General features: G+C 37.9%; 1 protein-coding gene and 1 pseudogene across 1 annotated transcript; one reads left to right on the top strand and one right to left on the bottom strand.

Moving 5' to 3' along the window:
• Positions 1-4,890: 4,890 nt before the first annotated feature.
• LOC148917361 (protein DJ-1 homolog D pseudogene) lies at positions 4,891-5,199 on the top strand (annotated as a pseudogene).
• A 911-nt stretch (positions 5,200-6,110) lies between these two features.
• On the bottom strand, positions 6,111-11,660 carry LOC103332230 (putative alkaline/neutral invertase F). Its single transcript, XM_008234951.3, is given in 7 exon segments — positions 6,111-6,464; positions 7,846-8,176; positions 8,803-9,361; positions 9,685-10,122; positions 10,634-11,032; positions 11,034-11,402; positions 11,513-11,660. Coding segments are annotated over 5 exon segments (2,055 nt in total). The 5' UTR covers positions 11,400-11,402; positions 11,513-11,660; the 3' UTR covers positions 6,111-6,464; positions 7,846-7,883.
• Positions 11,661-18,368: the final 6,708 nt, after the last annotated feature.

The raw sequence follows: 18,368 nt of genomic DNA, 5'->3' as shown, positions 1-18,368 counted from the left end.
ATTGTTGAATCAAAAAAATACTTTAAAGCAGTATAGCCGAACGGCTGTATTTTTTCTTCATGCTTTTAAAAATAGTATAGCCGTTCGGCTCTACTTGTTTGACACGTGGCGCGCAGCGCTGGGCCCGGGCTATACTCGTTTGACACGTGGGCCTATGCTCTGGGCCGGTCTTTGTTATATTTATAAATCGTATAGCCGTTCGGCTATACTGTTTATTAAATAATTTTTTTTTTTTTTTGGTTTTAAAAAATTTTCAGCATACAAAATTAGTTTCTTTACTCTTTTTTTTAGGCCTACTTCTTTAACTTATTATGCGTAATTAAGTAATGTCTTAGCCTTTTTGAATTACTTTAATTACTATTTAATACGAAAAAATATTAAGGATAGAGTGCACAACATAATTAATTTCTACTTATTAAGTGTTTTGTGAAATCGTTTGGTGTCTTAATTAAATTTCTCATGCATTATACTCTTATTTTTGCATTATAAGGCACACAAAATGTATTATATACATATTTTGAATTAAAATAATACATTAAAGAAGTAATACTAGACTGCTTTTAAAAATAGGAAAAGCATACCCTTGCTAAGTTGCAGGCAAGTAATTGTGTGCCCATAGGGCTATTGTCACCAGTGAATCAGTGCTTTGTTTAAGCCAGCACCTCAAAAGGTAGGCCTAGAGAAATCAATTTTTATTGTTGGTGCAATGTGAAAATGGAATCTGTATAGTTTGCTGTCACTGCAATTCATAACTTCGTAATTGTTCAATAACACAGGTGATTTTGTGACAGGAAAAGTCCCTACAGGCATGGCGGGTCACCAGCAGCAAGCCAGCAAGCAATCGGCTCACAATTTTTCAATTGCTAACACAGAGTGAAGATAAAACAGGTAAAAGAGAAGAGAACAAGAAAATCCAGAAAAAAGACCATGACACAAAGCAACTAGCACATGTATGAGCATAACACATAAAAAAACAAAACTAAATACCAACCAGAGGATCAGCAGAGGCTGCATAAGCATATGTTAAAAGTTGAAGTAGCAGATTATTCATTTCCATAACAACCAAGACTCAAAAAGTAAGTAACCACAAATGACGAGAGGGGACCATACTTGAATGATTTGACAGACATACTTTCTAGTTTCTAGCAATCTATCTTGGTGAAGAGATGCATCAAATGAAAAACCATGGGTGAAAACCAGTGAACTCACTATAGGACTGTTCCATATTAGAAAGGAAATAGACTCTTGCTTTTTCCATATTAGAGAAGCTATTTTACAGAAAATTCAATCTGGTGAAGTGACAAAATGTGTTCCAGCACATACCTTCCCATGCACATCTGATGCCAAACCAGTGGCCAACGGTTCTGCTCTTATCAGAATGTCTGCTAGATTGAGCACGAATAAGGAACAACCCTGCGATAAGAAGTAACAAACATTTTAAGCCAACGAGATTATCAGCATACTTTAAAGTGCAAAACAAGTAACAAACAAGGTGAAGAGTAGTAAGGAAATCCACAAGGAAAAATATAGTAACAAGTTCTGCGAGTTCATACTTGAACTGCATCAAGTGGTATCAGAGCGTCTTTTCTGCATTTTGCATCCTTCCCTGAGTTTAAAGCAAAGAGCTCTCATAGCAGATGCTGCACGTGCCCTGGACAAAGCAAAAATGATGCCGCACGGCTATACTTTCTAATTGCATTCGAATATTTTAAAAGTACAGCCGATCGGCTATACTCTTTGAATATATTCCACCGAACCCGAAGCTTGCACTCGCAGAGGACGGAACTTTCTCTCCCAGTCACTGCTCCGTCCTTCGGGTTTCGGCACCCAAAAAAGACCCAACCCTCCTAGGGGCCCGCCTAGCCACCGCCTAGACGCCTAGCGACAGCCTAGCCGCCTAGCCACCTCCTAGCCGCCTGGCCACCGCCTAGCCGCCTAGCCACAGCCCAGCCACCGCCTAGCCTCCTAGCGCCCGCCCAGCCACCGCCTAGCCGCCTAGCACCCGCCTAGCCACCGCCTAGCACCCGCCTAGCCACCGCCTAGCACCTGCCTAGGCCGACTTTTCCGTTCTCGCTCTCCAGTATCCAAACGCATTCTCTCTCTCCCCTTGTCGTCAAGGTCTGTTGCCTCTGTTCATTCATTGTAAATTTTAGGGGTTTTAATTTGTTTAAACATGCTCTTGACAATTGCGGTATGAGGGCACCTGTCAATTGTCGTAAATCAGTAGAAAATGTGCTCTTGAATTTTGTTAAGATTATATTGAGACGCATTACGTTGGATTTTGAGATTGTAGTTTAGGAGAGCATTACGTGATTTTTCATGTAGGGAAGGGAAGTAGCATAATGACTTTAGGTTTTCGTGTTATGGCGCAACACCTGAAGTTCTTGAAAGGCTTTATAAGGTCATGCAGAGTCTAGCTAATCTAGTGCAACAGTATTTTAGGCTGGATGGGACCAGGCAGTTTTTATGAGTACATATGATAATGATAAGCCTCAAGGAAAGGTTTCATCGGAAATACTTCACAAGGGAAGTGTGGGACCACAAGGAATTGAAGTTCATGAAGTTGGTACAGTTGGTATAGAGGAGCTACGAAATGCATGCATAAATAATTATCTAGGTTTAATGAGTGCATTTTACTCCTTACTTGTGGACATAGCACAGATAATAGAAATGCACTGTGGGGGACAGTCATATATAGTATTTGTGAACAGAAAATAGCGATCTAAATTCCAACTCCCAAGTGAGAAGAAAATCTTGGAACTTAAGAGGTGAAGACCAAGAGTGATTGACAGTGGATCATTATCTAGAGATCTCTTTGATTTTGCCTACATTGCAGGCAGAAAATAAAAAGGCCAATCGTATTGGGAGAACCATGCATGCCTCAAGCCTGGCCAGGTGTCTCACATAATGAGTGATTGTCCTTTCCTTAGGGATGTTGATAGCTAAGACTTATCATCGTACATACCCTTATTTATTTTTAACTAGTCTTCCTTCGGTTATAGTTATAGGTACATTTGGTGGTCTATGTTGTACATGTTCCTATCACATTAACTTCTGTTAACTAATCACTAACAGGGTTCACTCCCAGTGTTTTTCTATATTGTATTGATTTTTAATTGTCCTTTTGAAGTCACTCCTACCATCCATATTAATATTTCATTCCCGCTACATGGTTGTGTTGCTCTTATGTGTGTCCAACACTTTGCCCCATAAAACTAGCTACTAAAAGAATTGAGAATTTATGATATGAGTCAGAAAGATTATAGAGTCTCCAAATCAGTTTTAACAGATGCCCTCCTTACCAGCTCCAAAACTGCATGAGTTCTCACAGATGACATTAAGCACCTCAATGGTAGTTAAGATTGTCATATATGATTTATTTGTGTTTATTACTAATATATTTGTATTAATTAAGGTGCATATCTACTATATGTAACTGGGAAATTATAATTTGTGGACCTCAGACATGCATGAATAATTTGTGGTCCCCCATATGGTATATAAGGAGTTATCTAAACGTACACCCGCACGGCTAAATTGAATACTTTCAATAATTTGCATTATAATATTTTAATTGTTTTAAGTGTAAGGAGAATGACACATGTGTCAAAGGAGAAGGTTGCAGCATTCGAGCGATATAAGCTATACTTTCTTTGCATTCTAACATATCCAAACGAACACGAAGCCTGCACTCGCAGAGGACGGAACTTTCTCTCGCAGCCATCGCCGTCCTCCGGGTTCGGCACCGAAAAAGACCCAACCCGCCTAGGCGCCCGCTTAGCCACCGCCTAGCCTCCGCCTAGCCGCCTAGCGCCCTCCTAGCCTCCGCCTTGCCGCCTAGTGCCCGCCTAGCCTCCGCCTAGCAGCCTAGCGCCAGCCTGCTGAGTTACTTAGGCTTTTTGCGGAGACACTAGGAGGTAACATAACTGGTTCAGATAGGAGGATCCTGTTTCTCTGTGGGGTAAGTTTTATTTTCCTTCGTAGTGCAATGAGAAATATGAAATTGTGATGCCGATCAATATTGAGTATATATAGTATCGAGATTTGCCCTTTTACAGATACTTCTGAAAGATGGTGAAAATAACCTGAATAGGCTTTACCAGATTTGCCACAATTCTGGTGTGATAAGGTTCCATCATTCATTCCTATGTGTTTTTTCAATGTTTTGGTGGTATGATTCATTGGTCTGCCCACCTGGGTCCGTTGCCCATTGGAATACTTGTTTGTCAAGTCATTTGTGTGAGTTGTGAACTTGTGAAAATAAATCCAAACCCGCGTACTGGTCATTTTTTCAAGTTGTTTGAATTATGGATTCTAAAGATGATACATAGACAAGTGCATCCTTTATGAATTTTAAAAGACTTCTTTACTTTAATATTCCGGAAAGTTGACTACTGAAGAATTTCAATTTCCCCCTTCCCCAAAACTGAATACCTCCAATACCCAAGCCAATTAGGTTTCCAAATTCGAAATGCTACTACTGCCCTAGACCCATAAATCAGTTGCTGTCAGATTTCAAAGAACCTGTTTTCTTGAAACCAGTTGTTTGTTTTCCCTTTAAAACCAAATCCTTTGAAGCATACCTAAATTTATCTACCTCCAGTGCCAAAAGTTATACAACTTGACAAACCTTAAAGCCCACCAAATTCAAAATATTATTTTACTTATCAACATCAATAGTGATAAGATGGTCCATAAATCAAGTTTGGCTACGTGTTATAATTCACTCTAAATCTGGTAAACCCCTTGACAAGAACGTTAAAGCCGCATGTTGTTTGTTTATGAACTAATTGTTATCTACGTATTATTCTAGTCAATGATCAAAATTTTATATTTCTCACAGTTACTAAGCATCATTCACTTTCTCTTCCTCAACACTTGTACAACTTCATGGAAGATTATGAGGTAATTGTGCCTTTTCAGTCTCTTCAAGCTCTAGGATGCCATGTTGATGCAGTTTGCCCCAAGAAGAAAGCTGGTGAAATCTGTGCAACTGCTGTCCATTATTTTGAAGGTGACCAAACATACAGTGAGAAGCCGGGCCATAATTTCACTTTAACAGCTTACTTTGAAGTTCTATATGTCTCAAGTTATGACGCTCTTGTAATCCCTGGAGGTCGAGCCCCAGAATATTTGGCATTGGATGAGAAAGTTATTGCATTAGTGAAGATTTTAGCTGCCACGGGCAGCAGATTTTAGCTGCTGCTGGTGTTCTACAGGTAAGTTTACCCCCTTTAAGCCAGGCTACGCCTTTGTTTCCAGAAATTGTATTCATATGCTATAGCCGCACGGCTATACCTTTAACATATTATATATAAAGTATAGCTATACTCCTGAATAATTCTATTTATGCCACACGGTTCAAAACAAGTCTATTTTTAAAATAAAAAAAATTAAAACACCGAGTATATATATACATAGTGGGATCCTTTTTTCCTTTAAATTTTTTCCCCATTTTCATTTATCGATAAGCGTAGTTTATAACATTATCCATTATTATCTGACTTGGATAAGTACTGATCTAGGTAGTTAATGACAGGGTATGGTATGAAAGGGTCAAGGTTGCAGACCAATATGCAAGAAGAGAGAAATTAATTGAAGAAACAGAGCTCACAAGTATTCTTTTTTCTATTTCATTTTTTTACCTGTAAAACAAGACAAATGGCTTATGTGGCAAAGAGATTTCGAGCAACTTAAGGAATTTTGTGAGGGCATGTGGTCAGATTCTAAGGCAAAGAGATTTTGAAGACCAAACTCATCCATTTTCTCTGCTTGGTATTGTGTTTCAAGTGAATTTGTTTATGAAGTCTGTGTACAAATAGAGGAGGTCAAGGAGAGGACATTGGAGATGTATGTCTTCACCTTCACTCCCCTCAGTAGTAGATAAAAAGAATATTTCTTTAAAAGATATTCCTAGTTGAAACCATCTATTTTCTATTTTTATATGTATAATCTCGTACCGCATGAGAAAAAAATACTAATTGATAGTTGTATTTGCTTATCTATGACAACATTCACATGTGTCGTTAATTTTTTGAATAGGACTTTCTGTGTACCGATCTAATAAGAATTTCTATCGTTATGTGACCATTTCCAAATATTGCAAAGGATTCCAAAATTATGAAACACTGCTCAAATGCCCAAGAATCATATCCATACTAAATTTGGTTTTATCTTGGCAGCAAGGTGAAGATCATACATGAAATGAAACAAAATATGAAATATCACCACATAAGGTCCAAATATCACCACATGAAACTAACAAGAACAGCAGAACCATTCTCAATACATTGTTAACTGCCTATTTAACTAAGGATGTTAATTTTTATTTTTTTTTTAAAGGACTAATGATATTCCTTTGCACTGTTAAGGTCCAGCTTTTCAATTTCTCTTTCAGGTTGCCTTTTTGATCCAAAGATGAAGTCTTTCACACAACCTTCAGCAGACTCTGTCGCCCTCTTAATCTGCCATCACAACTTTGTGCCATTAGCCTTTGAAACACTTAACGTACACCAAGTACAGAAATTATTCAACAAAACCGATATCTATCAAAAGAACCTATGACAATCCCCAATTACCAATGAAGAAATTGAAAGTTTTCTAAGACAGAGGAAAAAGGAACATGAACACACAGAATAATCTTAGCTCACCTAAAGGCATCCTGCCTTATGATATAGATGGAGAGACAAAACATGCTTCACGTTAAACAATCTAGTCTTTAACTACCTAATAATACCTCAGCACTAATCTTAGCCATAATCTGTTTCAAAGGCCAAGATGTTATCCTCACAGACAGAAACAACAAATTTTTAAAAAAGACAATCAACAGAACCTCTAGCAGGCAAGGTGCTTTGCAATAACGAATTCCTTTCATGTCTGCACCTATTTCTAAATTCTAACTCGGAAAATTTGTCACTATTCCATTGAGCATCATATGGTTCTAGTTTCATGAACACTCCTACAAGCAGTCCACTACACAAACTGGTTCACATTATCATTTTGATAATGAGATATGGCAACAGGAGAGACGTCGTATAACAAAATCAGTTCAAATCACATAACCCAAATTTGGTCCACAACTAGCAACTCAAGTTCAAGCCCAAAATCTAAAGACCCCAAAATTTTGAACTAAAAGTGCGAACAAGAAGAGAAAATTGTAACCCCAAGACTAATTTTCATTTTCTCCCTACCATTTCTTAACAAGATCCAGTAGTAATTTTACATAAATAAATCACCTGAAGAACAAAGAACATACAGGGTCCAGAGCATTGGGCTCAAAGCCATAATCAGCAGCCAAAGAGTATAAGTACAGACTTTGGACACTTGTTCAAATCTGAACTTGAGGGTCGAGGTTTTCTTAGAGTCATTATATATAGTTATTTTTGCCTCGTCTATATATTGAGAGGAAAATAAATATGAACTTGTCTTAACCACTTGAGCTACAAGCCTTTTGAATATATATTGTTTCTCCCATTACTTATTTCCCCAAATCACAATTTGGCACATTTGTAAAAATAATTTTATCAACAACACAAAGAAAAATATTTGCACACTATCAAACTAAATTTGGCAGGAAAATAGGAGGCAAATTCCTTCCATAAAAGCTTGAAATACTTAGCCAAATAATTGGTAAGCAGAACAGTGGCCATGTTGCATTACTTTCCAAAATGCCTATAGACCATTTACTATTCAAAACCAGATATTAAGAAACTGAAAAGGAAAATGCAGGGGCTGTATATCTCAGTAGCATACTAGCAAATCATGTTAATGAATCACAAAAATGCAACTCAACCAGTTTAATCAGCTAGTTTCCCTCCAGCATTCATGGGTAGAAATCTCATATACCTGTAATGCATCATGTATGCTGCTACCACTGGTTTGACTCAAAAGGAAGAGGAGCGGGTGAGCCTTGGCTTGGCTATCTTCTTGTCCTCTTCAAGAGAGATTAGTGAAAGATTGGCTGGGTTCTCAATCATCAGTTTAGCTAACAGATATCCGGAGATGCTCCAGGTCTGGTACTTCCTCGCTTGCTTCCCGATATATCTCCCTGCCTTGCCGTCATAGTATTCTGGCCACCCGTCTTTTGAGAGCCGCTGCTCCACCTGCTCAATTGCTCTCTTAGCAGTCTGAGGCCTCCCCGTCTTGATACATGCTGCAGTAAGCAACCATAGCAGTGCTACAAGACAAGATGCAACAACATTAACCAATTGTTTTTGAACAAACACATAAGTCAGAATTCTGTGAACAAGCATCAAAATATCATGAATAGCACAACCATTTGGCACGCTTTCCCAAATTACATTCAGAAATGTATCCCACAACATTTATATACCAGAAGATTTTGATTGGAAACGTGGTTACAATCAGCAAATAAATATGTTTAAAATAAAAGATACTATCTCAAGTAAGTAGTACTTGTAGCCTAGTTTACTAAATAAAAACAATAACTAGCCTACTCATATAAAGTGGGTACTAATGTTCATGAAATGTAATTGAAAGGTCTCAGTCAAATAGAACTAGCACCAGGCTTCAAGTAGAAAAATAGAACTGCAAATTGTAATATCAAGCAAATAGACACAGGGGACATTATCTGAAAGATTTACAAATCAACGAAAACTAACAAAACCAGCCTTGAGCCACCGATATTTAAGCAAAAACCTTTATACTTTAATGGTGAAAATGACTAATAAACATAGCACGTAACAGAGACAAATCAAAACAAGACATGAACAAAAAGAAGAGAAAAGATAAAGAGCTAATGCAAATAGCACATTGTGATAACACCATCTCCATGAGACTTACTTGGCCAAGAGCCACCATTGTGATAACTCCATCGTGTGTTCTTCGGATCAAACCCCGTGACAGTCCTCCATTCATGTCCCTCTAATGCTGGGTATACAATTTTCAGAGGCATCTCCCCGATCAAGTCCTCCCACCGCTCCTCAATCAAGTCCATAATAGCTGTAGCTTGCTCAGGTGTTGCTAGAGAACTAAGGATGGCAATACAATTCCCAACTAAAAACCACCTGAAGTCCATCCGAGCTGGGCTAACATTGCCAATCAAATACCCTCCTCTCAACGGCATGAAATCAAAAACCCAGTCAGGGATGGATTCTGGAATCACATTAAACTTGTTGACGGCAGTATGGGAATACTCCTCAGTTTTGTAGCGGTATATGTTGTTTAGCTGTGCAAAATCAAGCCAGTAATACTTCTGAATGTGAAAGCTTAGAGCTGTGATGCGCTTATCTATCCGCTTAAGAAGTTCCTTACCACCAAGCTCTGGCTTCAACAGTTGCCTTGCACACCTCAATGCAAAGTAGAAAAGTGACTGAATCTCAATTGGATAACCATAAATCCCCTGTTCAAAAAGCAAACAAAGTTGGTGAAATTCAATTCATTGGAGCCCCTAATTCTGTTATTCCTTGAAGTCAGGTATCAAGTAATCCTATAAACAATCTGTACGCCATGAAAGTGCAAAAATGATAATCTAGCTTTATCTAGCTGCCCAAATGGCGGTTGTGGCAATATTAAATCAAGCTTTCAACACATATATGCGTGTATTAGTACGTGTGTATATATGTTTTGTCATATACAATGCATATGGACTTTTGGATTATTTATCCATACTCATACTCATTATACTAAGCCAAGAATCCTAGAAACAAAAAAGAAAAGACTCACCATCCTCCTATCAATCATGCTACAGCCATCTGCACAGAGAAGTGTCGGGAATGTGTCAAAGCCATCTGACAAGCATAGGTTGAGAATTAGTTTCATTCCCTTCTGCACCTCAGGAAGCTCTGCCAGTGTATGGTCACGAGTGCATTTGGTGTATGATCTCAGTAAAATGATCCACCAGAACCCAGAATCGACAGGAGCAACTCTTCCAATTGCGCTGCCACCAAAATCTGCAACTAAAGTTTCCTTCCCACGATATTGATCAAAGAGAATCTTAAAACTTGCAGGCATAACACCTTCTCCAAGTGTAAAATTATCAATCCTCTTCTCCCAACCTTGGAGGTGGAGGGTCTTTAGGAGGAAATTCTTTACAATATCTAGTTCAGGGTCTTTTTGCATCAGGCAGGCCAAACCAGTAGGTACAAAATCTCTCACAAACACCTGCAGGTTCATATGATAATTAAATCTCTCACTACACATAAATTTCTCATCTTAGTCGCTATTTATTATGCTTAATGCCTAACAATTTAAGCAATATAAAGGACATTACTTACGACCAAGTGATCAAATCTACAACAACAACAACAACAAAAAGAAAAACATATCAATTACATGAATGCACTGGATCAAATTTAATTTATCAAATCTCTTTCACACTAACATGGGATTCATATACCAGTGCTTTACCTAGATCCAAATGGTTATTGATGTACACAGCGCTTCAATTGCCTACCCAATCTTTGATATATTATTTGTATAATGTCATCTATCAGCAGAGAAAGAAATAGGCTAATTTGTGCCACAAATTATTAAATGCATGACTCCAAACAGACACGAACACTAACAAGTACTCAAATTCCAGTAACTAAATTGCAATTCATACCAACAGAGATCAAAGAGATATGTGCAATATGAAAACTAATCAACAATTAACGAGAATCGTTTGGTATACCTGATTGTAGTTCAAATCTTCGGCCATTGGATCCATAGCTGCAAGAGTGCCCACTGGCTTGCCTTTGAAGTACACGTAGGACTTCTTGAGTCTCTCCCATGCCTCCTCCACCATCGCTGTACTCTCTGCCGTACTACCACCACCGTTGGATCGCATCTTCGGCGAACCTTCAACCTTCCAAAGTTCAAAGTTCTCAAGGCTCGCTCCCACACTTGGACACGGCTTCAGCACCCCTGGCTTCGCCACGCTCACACCATCCGAAACGTTGTCGTCGCACTGGAACTTCGCCGACTTCTTCGCCGGCTGCTTCTCACGCATTTCGTTCAGTCTCGGTGCATTGACATTTTCCAAAGATTCTGTACACTTCTCGGAGTTCGCCATTTCCGTCGGAATTGAATCAGAAGGTGATCGAACTTTCTTTCTCGCATGAATTAGAACTTTCAAACAGTAAGGAATCCGTTGAATTCACACTCGAATTTGCACCTTCATTCTTCAAATATTCGGAATCTTTCTCCGCCGTTTTTGTCTCAGGCGATTCTTCAGATACCGGAGCGACTTGTGGCTGAGGATCACCGGACGACGAGTCAGATTCCACAAAGAGCTGCGAGTTTTCAAGATTCTTTTCTTGTATCGGCGAACGGCTCAGCTTCTCCGGCGAGACGTCCTTGTCTGCGGAGTTCTCAATCACCGCCGGCACTGGAGCGAGAGGCTGAGCTTCCTCTGCTTTCTTTGTTTCGGTGAGGAGATCTTTGAGCGTTTTCGCCATTCTCTACAAAATGGAGAAAAAATTTGAAACAGAGCTAGAAAATCAGTGAACAGAAACGAAAATGCAGAAGATTTTAGAGGAAGAAGCTGACGCTTTGAGTGCGAGAGAGAGACCTTCTTCAATTAATCTCGCAGCGTAGAGAGAAAAAGTGTGTGTGTGTCCGTACAAAAGTAGAGAGAGAAAGATAGAGAGAGTGTTGAGTTGGTGTGTGAGTGAGGAAAGGATCATGGAGGGCGCTGGTTTCAGTTTGGCAGTTAGAAACGGAATTGAAGAGAGAATCTGCGAGGACTCGTCTGGGTGGTGGGAATATTTTCATTTCGATGGGGGCATTTTCGGAAATCAGCATTACTGACCGTTCGTCTACGCGGGAACGCTTCCACGAGCCCAACAAGGATCTCCTACAATTCTTCATTGCTCAATTTTGGGATGAAATGTGAACTTCAAAAGGCCACTTTTTATCCTGTAATTTGATGAGATTTTCACTTTCGTAGTTTTAATTCTGGAAATTTAACTCATGTAATTTTAATTTTAATTTTTTCTAATTTAAGAACATATTCAAATTTTCATGCGTGCATTTGGTATATGATATTAGTAAAATGATCCACCATAACCCATAATCGACAGCAGCAACTCTTTGCTATCACCAAAATATGCAGCTAATTGCAACTAAAGTTTCCTTCCCACAATATTGATCCAAGTGAACTTTAAAACTTGCAGGCTGAACACCTTCTCCTATTGTCAAATTCTCAATTGTCTTCGCCCACCCTTGGAGGTGGAGAGTCTTCAGGAGGAAATTCTTTACAATATCTAGTTCGGCCTCTTTTTTCATGAGGCATGCCAAACCACTAGGTATAAAATCTATCACAAACTCCTGCAGGTTCATACGACAGTCAAAGCTATCACAACACCAAAATATCTCATATTAGTCACTCTGTTTCATTCTATTTACAAAGGGTCCCCACTATCTTTCATTCAGTTATATGCATATGTATTCACCTTTAGCTAGTTTAGCATAAGTTGTTAGGTTGATAAATTTTTAATTCGATTAAATTGAAGTTGAATTTAGATTATATGTTACCCAATTCATGAGCCGATGTGAACCTGGCGTTAGCGTTGACGTCACAACTCACAAGCAGGAGCTCGGGCTAATCTTGCCCAGGTTGGTGGAGCCCATCTCTTGCCCTGGCAAGATTTGTGCTCTGGAAGCTGATTTTGAGGCCTAAAGGGCCTTTTGCCTCGGCTAGGCTACTGGGGTGGCTCTAATAGTGGTGTTAGGGGTGTACGTTGGTTCAAAATCAATACAATTTAGTCAATCCGCTTCTCATCAAATATAGATTGGATTGTGATTTTTTCAATTCAATCCAATCATATTAGATGTTCAAATCCAATTCGATCCAATCCAATTGATATTGGATTGGATTGGATGATTGATTTTGATAATAATTAAAAAAATAATGAAATATTAAACATTTAGCCTTATGTTTAATATAATCAAACATATCAATAAACATAAATGTAAAATATAAACGAAATATTAGAGAAAATTATTTTGATTATATAATATATTAAACATAACTCCATTAAATGACTTAAAATATTCATAACCCTTTCAACGACAAATACCTACAATAGCAAAATAAACATAAAACTAACTAGATTGGATTGTATTGGATTCTCATTAGTAAATCTATCATCCAATACAATTATGTCGGTTTTGAAAATTACAGATTCAATCCAATCCGCTAAATCTTCGAAATCAATTAAAATTGAATTGAATTGGTCGATTTAGGCGAATTGAATTGGATCTTGTATATCCCTAAGTGGGGTTATTAGGGTTTGCAGTGGTCTGGGCTGCTGCTAGTAAGCTTATTTCTTCATTTTTTTATTTCTGTTTGTTGTATTTGTTTTGCTTGTAATACTGTTGGGCCTTGTGTCTTTATCTTTGGGCCTAGTCTTTATCGGATGTAATGTTTTTCAAGTGACTATGGTGTCAACCCTCACACGTGGGTCATGTGCTCTCCTTGTGAACGCTCGCGCTTCGGAAAATTGCACAACACATTGAATTATTCATCACATAAAGGAACCATGCATGCCATGCCACGCATGCAACTTATACGTATACGTTGGTCGCTCATCTTTGTTTGTCGTAAAAGTTAGAAATACAAACTTTTGCCCTTCACTCGTTTTATAATAAGTTCACGGGTTATGTCGCACGGTCATATTTTAATATCATACAATTTCTATAATTGAATTATAAGAATTGTTATTTTTAAAGATAGGCACAATTTAGAGTAAACTCGACCAAATCGTCTAATATGGTCATAAGATGGTTGGGTTTGTTTGATTTGGCTTAATAATGAGTGGGTTTTAAATTCAATAAATCATAAACCAATATATATGGGGTGTGTTGTGATTGGAACCGAAACTTAAAAGTACGCTTAATTTTAAGTTAATTCGACCGAAACTACTATAATCAGATTGAATGTACTACGATCGGGTTGACCCAAAATTGTACCCACCCTTAAGTTGGGATGGCCTATTAATAAGAGGGTTCTGAATCCAAGAAATCATAAACCGCGCAATGTATAAATTGGGTTCTGATTAGGGCGAAATTGCCAAAACTAATAACCAAATTGATAGGACTCGCCCCGAATCTCCTTGAAACCGGGACGGACCCCGCTTAAATGCCGACATCACCCCGATGCCGGGTCCACTTATAAAGACCGAGACTTTCTACCAAAATTTGGCAGAGTCTCGTAAAATGAACATTCCCAAACTTCAACCTATTCATAATTACGTTATAAACAACTAATCTGAAGCATGCTTTACAAGCAATAAAACAATTTACAACAAAGGCGGCCTCACAATTTATACCTCAACGATACAGAGCATATCCAAGAAATTCAAAAAAATGTAAGTGCAGTTTAATCAAAGGAAAATGTAAAGGAGTCCCTACGAAAACTCAAGTTTCGAGAGCACCGGTCCGCTCGATCGTGGAGCTTAGTTGCTACTAATGGGGCTCAAAACAGAAAATTGTGACTGGACGAAAATTAAGTCAGTTCAATTAAATCAAAATAATATAACCCCCACCTTATAAAACACATGCAACGAAACCGAAGCATAATAAAACTGTCATTATAGCAGTATATAAACATATACTAAAAATCATACCGGATACCAAATCCGAAATCCGTGAATCACACTTCACAAAACCCATCATTCAAAACTTAGGAGTCCCGAGAGATTAAACTCTCAAAAACGTACCCAATGGTACAACCGGCGAGGAAGTATCCTTACCGAGAAATAAGAACGACCGATTACTCATATATATATATATATATATATATTAGTAATACAACATATAATAATAAGAATATATATATATAACCATAATTTAGTTGTACCGGGGAAACAATCCAACCGAGGGATTGTTTGACTAGTCCACATGGCAGAGCCATTCCTCAATGCACCATGTGTCTAGGGAACGAGCCGTCCAAGTGGGAACAAACTCTCACCAAAGACGCATAAACCGACACGGTCAAAGCATGTACGCTGAAATACTGGTTCTACGCGCAGACTACCCCAAATCCAGTGGTCCACAAAGAACATCCCTTCAAGGATGTCCTGAACTCAAATAATTCCAAGTGTATCCAGTGATGTCCTCGAACTCAAATAATTCCATGTATCCAGATCAGTAATCACGCTTTCGCATCCTGGGAGGGTACATAGGATAGTGCTTAAAGCACTCTAAACAATTATATCAAATAATCACACCTTTACATAAACTCATATCAACCTCCCAAGTACCCCACATATAACCATATGTGTATATCTTCTCAAAACTTAAACATATTATCAAAACTTTATGAAAACCACGAATTTCATATTCAAATATATACCAAAGTCAATAAACCAAATAAAGTAATATGTCATATTTTTCATAAATAAAGTCATGCTGAAGTTTGAAAGAAAAGTCCACTCACAAGTAGTCTCACACAGGTTGACCCTGAGAGGTCCCGCCTTACTACGTATGCTGGTCTGAGTACCGATTGAATACGAAATGTGATTAACAACAAGCGTTTCGAAACGGAATGTTAAAATAAAACCCTAACTTCCCGAGTTTTCAATGAATACGAGGAAAAATGTATTCTATGGTAACATACTGCAATTTGAAAACGATCCAACGGTCGGTACATATCGAACCCGGATTGCGCACAATATGCGATAATCCGTTCGATAGTCAAATGACCTCAAAATCGAGATCCGCGAAATCCTACGCGCTCGTGACAACCTAAGGATCACACTAGAACAATTTGCAGCTCCACCACACTTGTCCACGCGCCGCCACACGCGCTGGCAAAGAAGCGGTGTGCAAAGAAATTCCGACGACGGAAAAACTTCACACCACTGCTCACCCTTCCTACCCTAGATACTACTCGAGGCAAGGATCACTTCATTCAATTACGGGAAGGTCCAATTTGGACGGCAACTGGCCGGAATTTCACTTTGAAATCTGGCCAAAAACCTAGGTTTCAAATCTGTTTTCCAAACTCAAAATCGATCCAAACCTACCCCAAAAACAGCTAGAGCATACAGAGAGGGTTCGAAACATACCAAGCTCAAGGAAAATCTGGCCGGAAATCGCTGCGCCGTCGTGGTGAAAATTGGGAGAAAAACCAATGAACCTCGCTTACCGAATCGGTTTTTCAATGAGGAAAACCGTGGGTCTTGACCGACGTGAGACGGCTTTGGGACCGGCCTCGAGCGCCGAGGTGGCCAAGTGGTGGTAGGTGGATTTTTCCGCTCGGGTGAACAAAGTGACGGGGAGAGAGTTCATGGAGAGAGAGAAAAGACGCACGAGAAAGAGAGAGGGAAAAAAATGAAATGAAATTGAAAAATCTGATTTTTACAAATACCCTTTTCGAATTATTTACGATTTTGCCACCGAAAGTAATTTGATCGCCAAAACTTCGTCATAACTCTGATTCAAGCCTACCACATGTCCACGAATTCATCTCAAAACCACCTACGCAACCAAACCACTTGTGGTCCCAAAATCCATCCGGACAAGAAAATGACCGAAATATCCTACCCCAAGGGTAGTTTCGTAATTTCATAGTTAATTTAATTTTAACCTTTTGAATTGGAAAATTAAATAGAGTCAGAGTGTTACAACCGAGTTGATCGTGTTATGGTTGTTTCTCTTATATATATATATATATATATATATACAGTCCTCTTCTGTTGAGGGATCCATCAAATAATTTTATTAAGGGACGCCATTTAGGGTACCCTACAATTTTTTTTTTTCCAATGATCCAAGCCATTTATTTTTTAGGTCTTCATTCATAGATCATTTTTACAAAAAATTAGACAAATTGGAAATCGTTTCGACATCCAATTGTGTCTTACAAAATCAATGAATACAGTACTTAAAGAAAGTACTAAAATTTCAATAACTCAAATGAGTGGTCACATGATATCGGATTCAAGTAATTTTTTATAGAGATGATCTTTGAATGAGTATCTACAAAATAGACGGTTTGGATTAGTAAAATACAATCCGGAGTGGGACCTACAAGGGGTGTCCCTCAAATAAGTTTATTTGAGGGATCTCTCAATGGAAGCTCTCTGTGTGTGTATATATATATTATAGAAATTTAGCTATATACCCAATTTTAGACATAGTTTTATAAAGAAACCCTACACCATTTAAAAACTATGAACACACCCAAAAATTGACAGCTATCAATTTTTTTTAATACAAATTTATAAATAAACTCAATCCTAGACATGTATTTATAAAAAAACTCAAACACTATTTAAACATAGAAACACACCTAAAATCAACCCCAAAGTCAACAATTGTATATTTTTTGGGTGTGTTTATAAATGAGTTTTGAGTGTGTGTAATGATGAATTTTAGGGGTGTTTATAAAGAAGTGTTTTGGGTGTTGGGTTTTTTTTATAATTTCAGCTTCCATTTTGGGTGTTTTAGTGAAACTCTTTTTTTTTAAATTTAATAGTTGTTTTTTAGTTTATTTGTGTGTGTTAAATACCTATATTGTCCTTGTATTATGGATTTAAGAGAGGAAAATCAGTTATGCCAAAAAACCAGACCTGCCAACAAAAAAAAAAAATCTACCAAAAAACCAAATCAGATTTATTTTCTCCTTTCTCGCTAGTGTTTTCTCTGGTGTTGTAACAAGAGGAGCTTCCATTAAAGCTCACTCTCAGGTCCAACTATATTATTCATATTTAATCTACAATTTTCAATATTTCACATTCGATTTATTGTTCTAAAATCGTGCTTCTATTGATTTTTTCTTTTTTCGAATTGTTCAAGACCTTGAACAAACCTTGATCAGATGCTCTTAGCTCCACTCCTCATCTTCGAGCTCTACTCCTCTTTCGCCATATCGTCGTTGTTGTTATTGTCGTCGTTATTTGGTTTGGACTTGAGATTTTTGATCTTTTACTTCAATTATGTGTTTCTCTTCGGATTTTAGTTGATATTCAAAATGTATTTTAAGTTTTGATGATTGATTCAACATTTGTTACTATTTCAATTATGAATCTCATTTTTGTTTTACAATGTACTTCTGTGACAGAGTATTAACAATGTACTTTTATGACAGAGTATTAATAATATACTTATATGACATAATAATATTAACAATCTGGGCTTATCTTGTTTTGAGTTGGTCTGGTTTGTTCTTTCTTCATCTTTTCTTTGGTGGACATGTATTAGAAATAGCAACATGACAAGCATTAATCAACATGACAGTAAACTAGCAGTGTTATTACCCTAGACTGAACATTACAGGGGTAAACATGCATTAGAAAAATGATGTTATATGAAATAGCAGTGTTATTACCCTATACTAGAACATTACACGGGTAGATATGCATTAGAAATATAATGTCATAAGAAACTAGCAGTGTTATTACTCAAGACTGGAACATTAC

Source organism: Prunus mume, linkage group LG5 (assembly GCF_029339155.1).
Source record: "Prunus mume cultivar Tortuosa linkage group LG5, ASM2933915v1, whole genome shotgun sequence".
In the NCBI taxonomy this organism is placed as follows: domain Eukaryota; kingdom Viridiplantae; phylum Streptophyta; class Magnoliopsida; order Rosales; family Rosaceae; genus Prunus; species Prunus mume.
The sequence above is the reverse complement of the archived record's forward strand: the minus strand, read 5'-3'. Positions and strand labels throughout refer to the sequence as shown.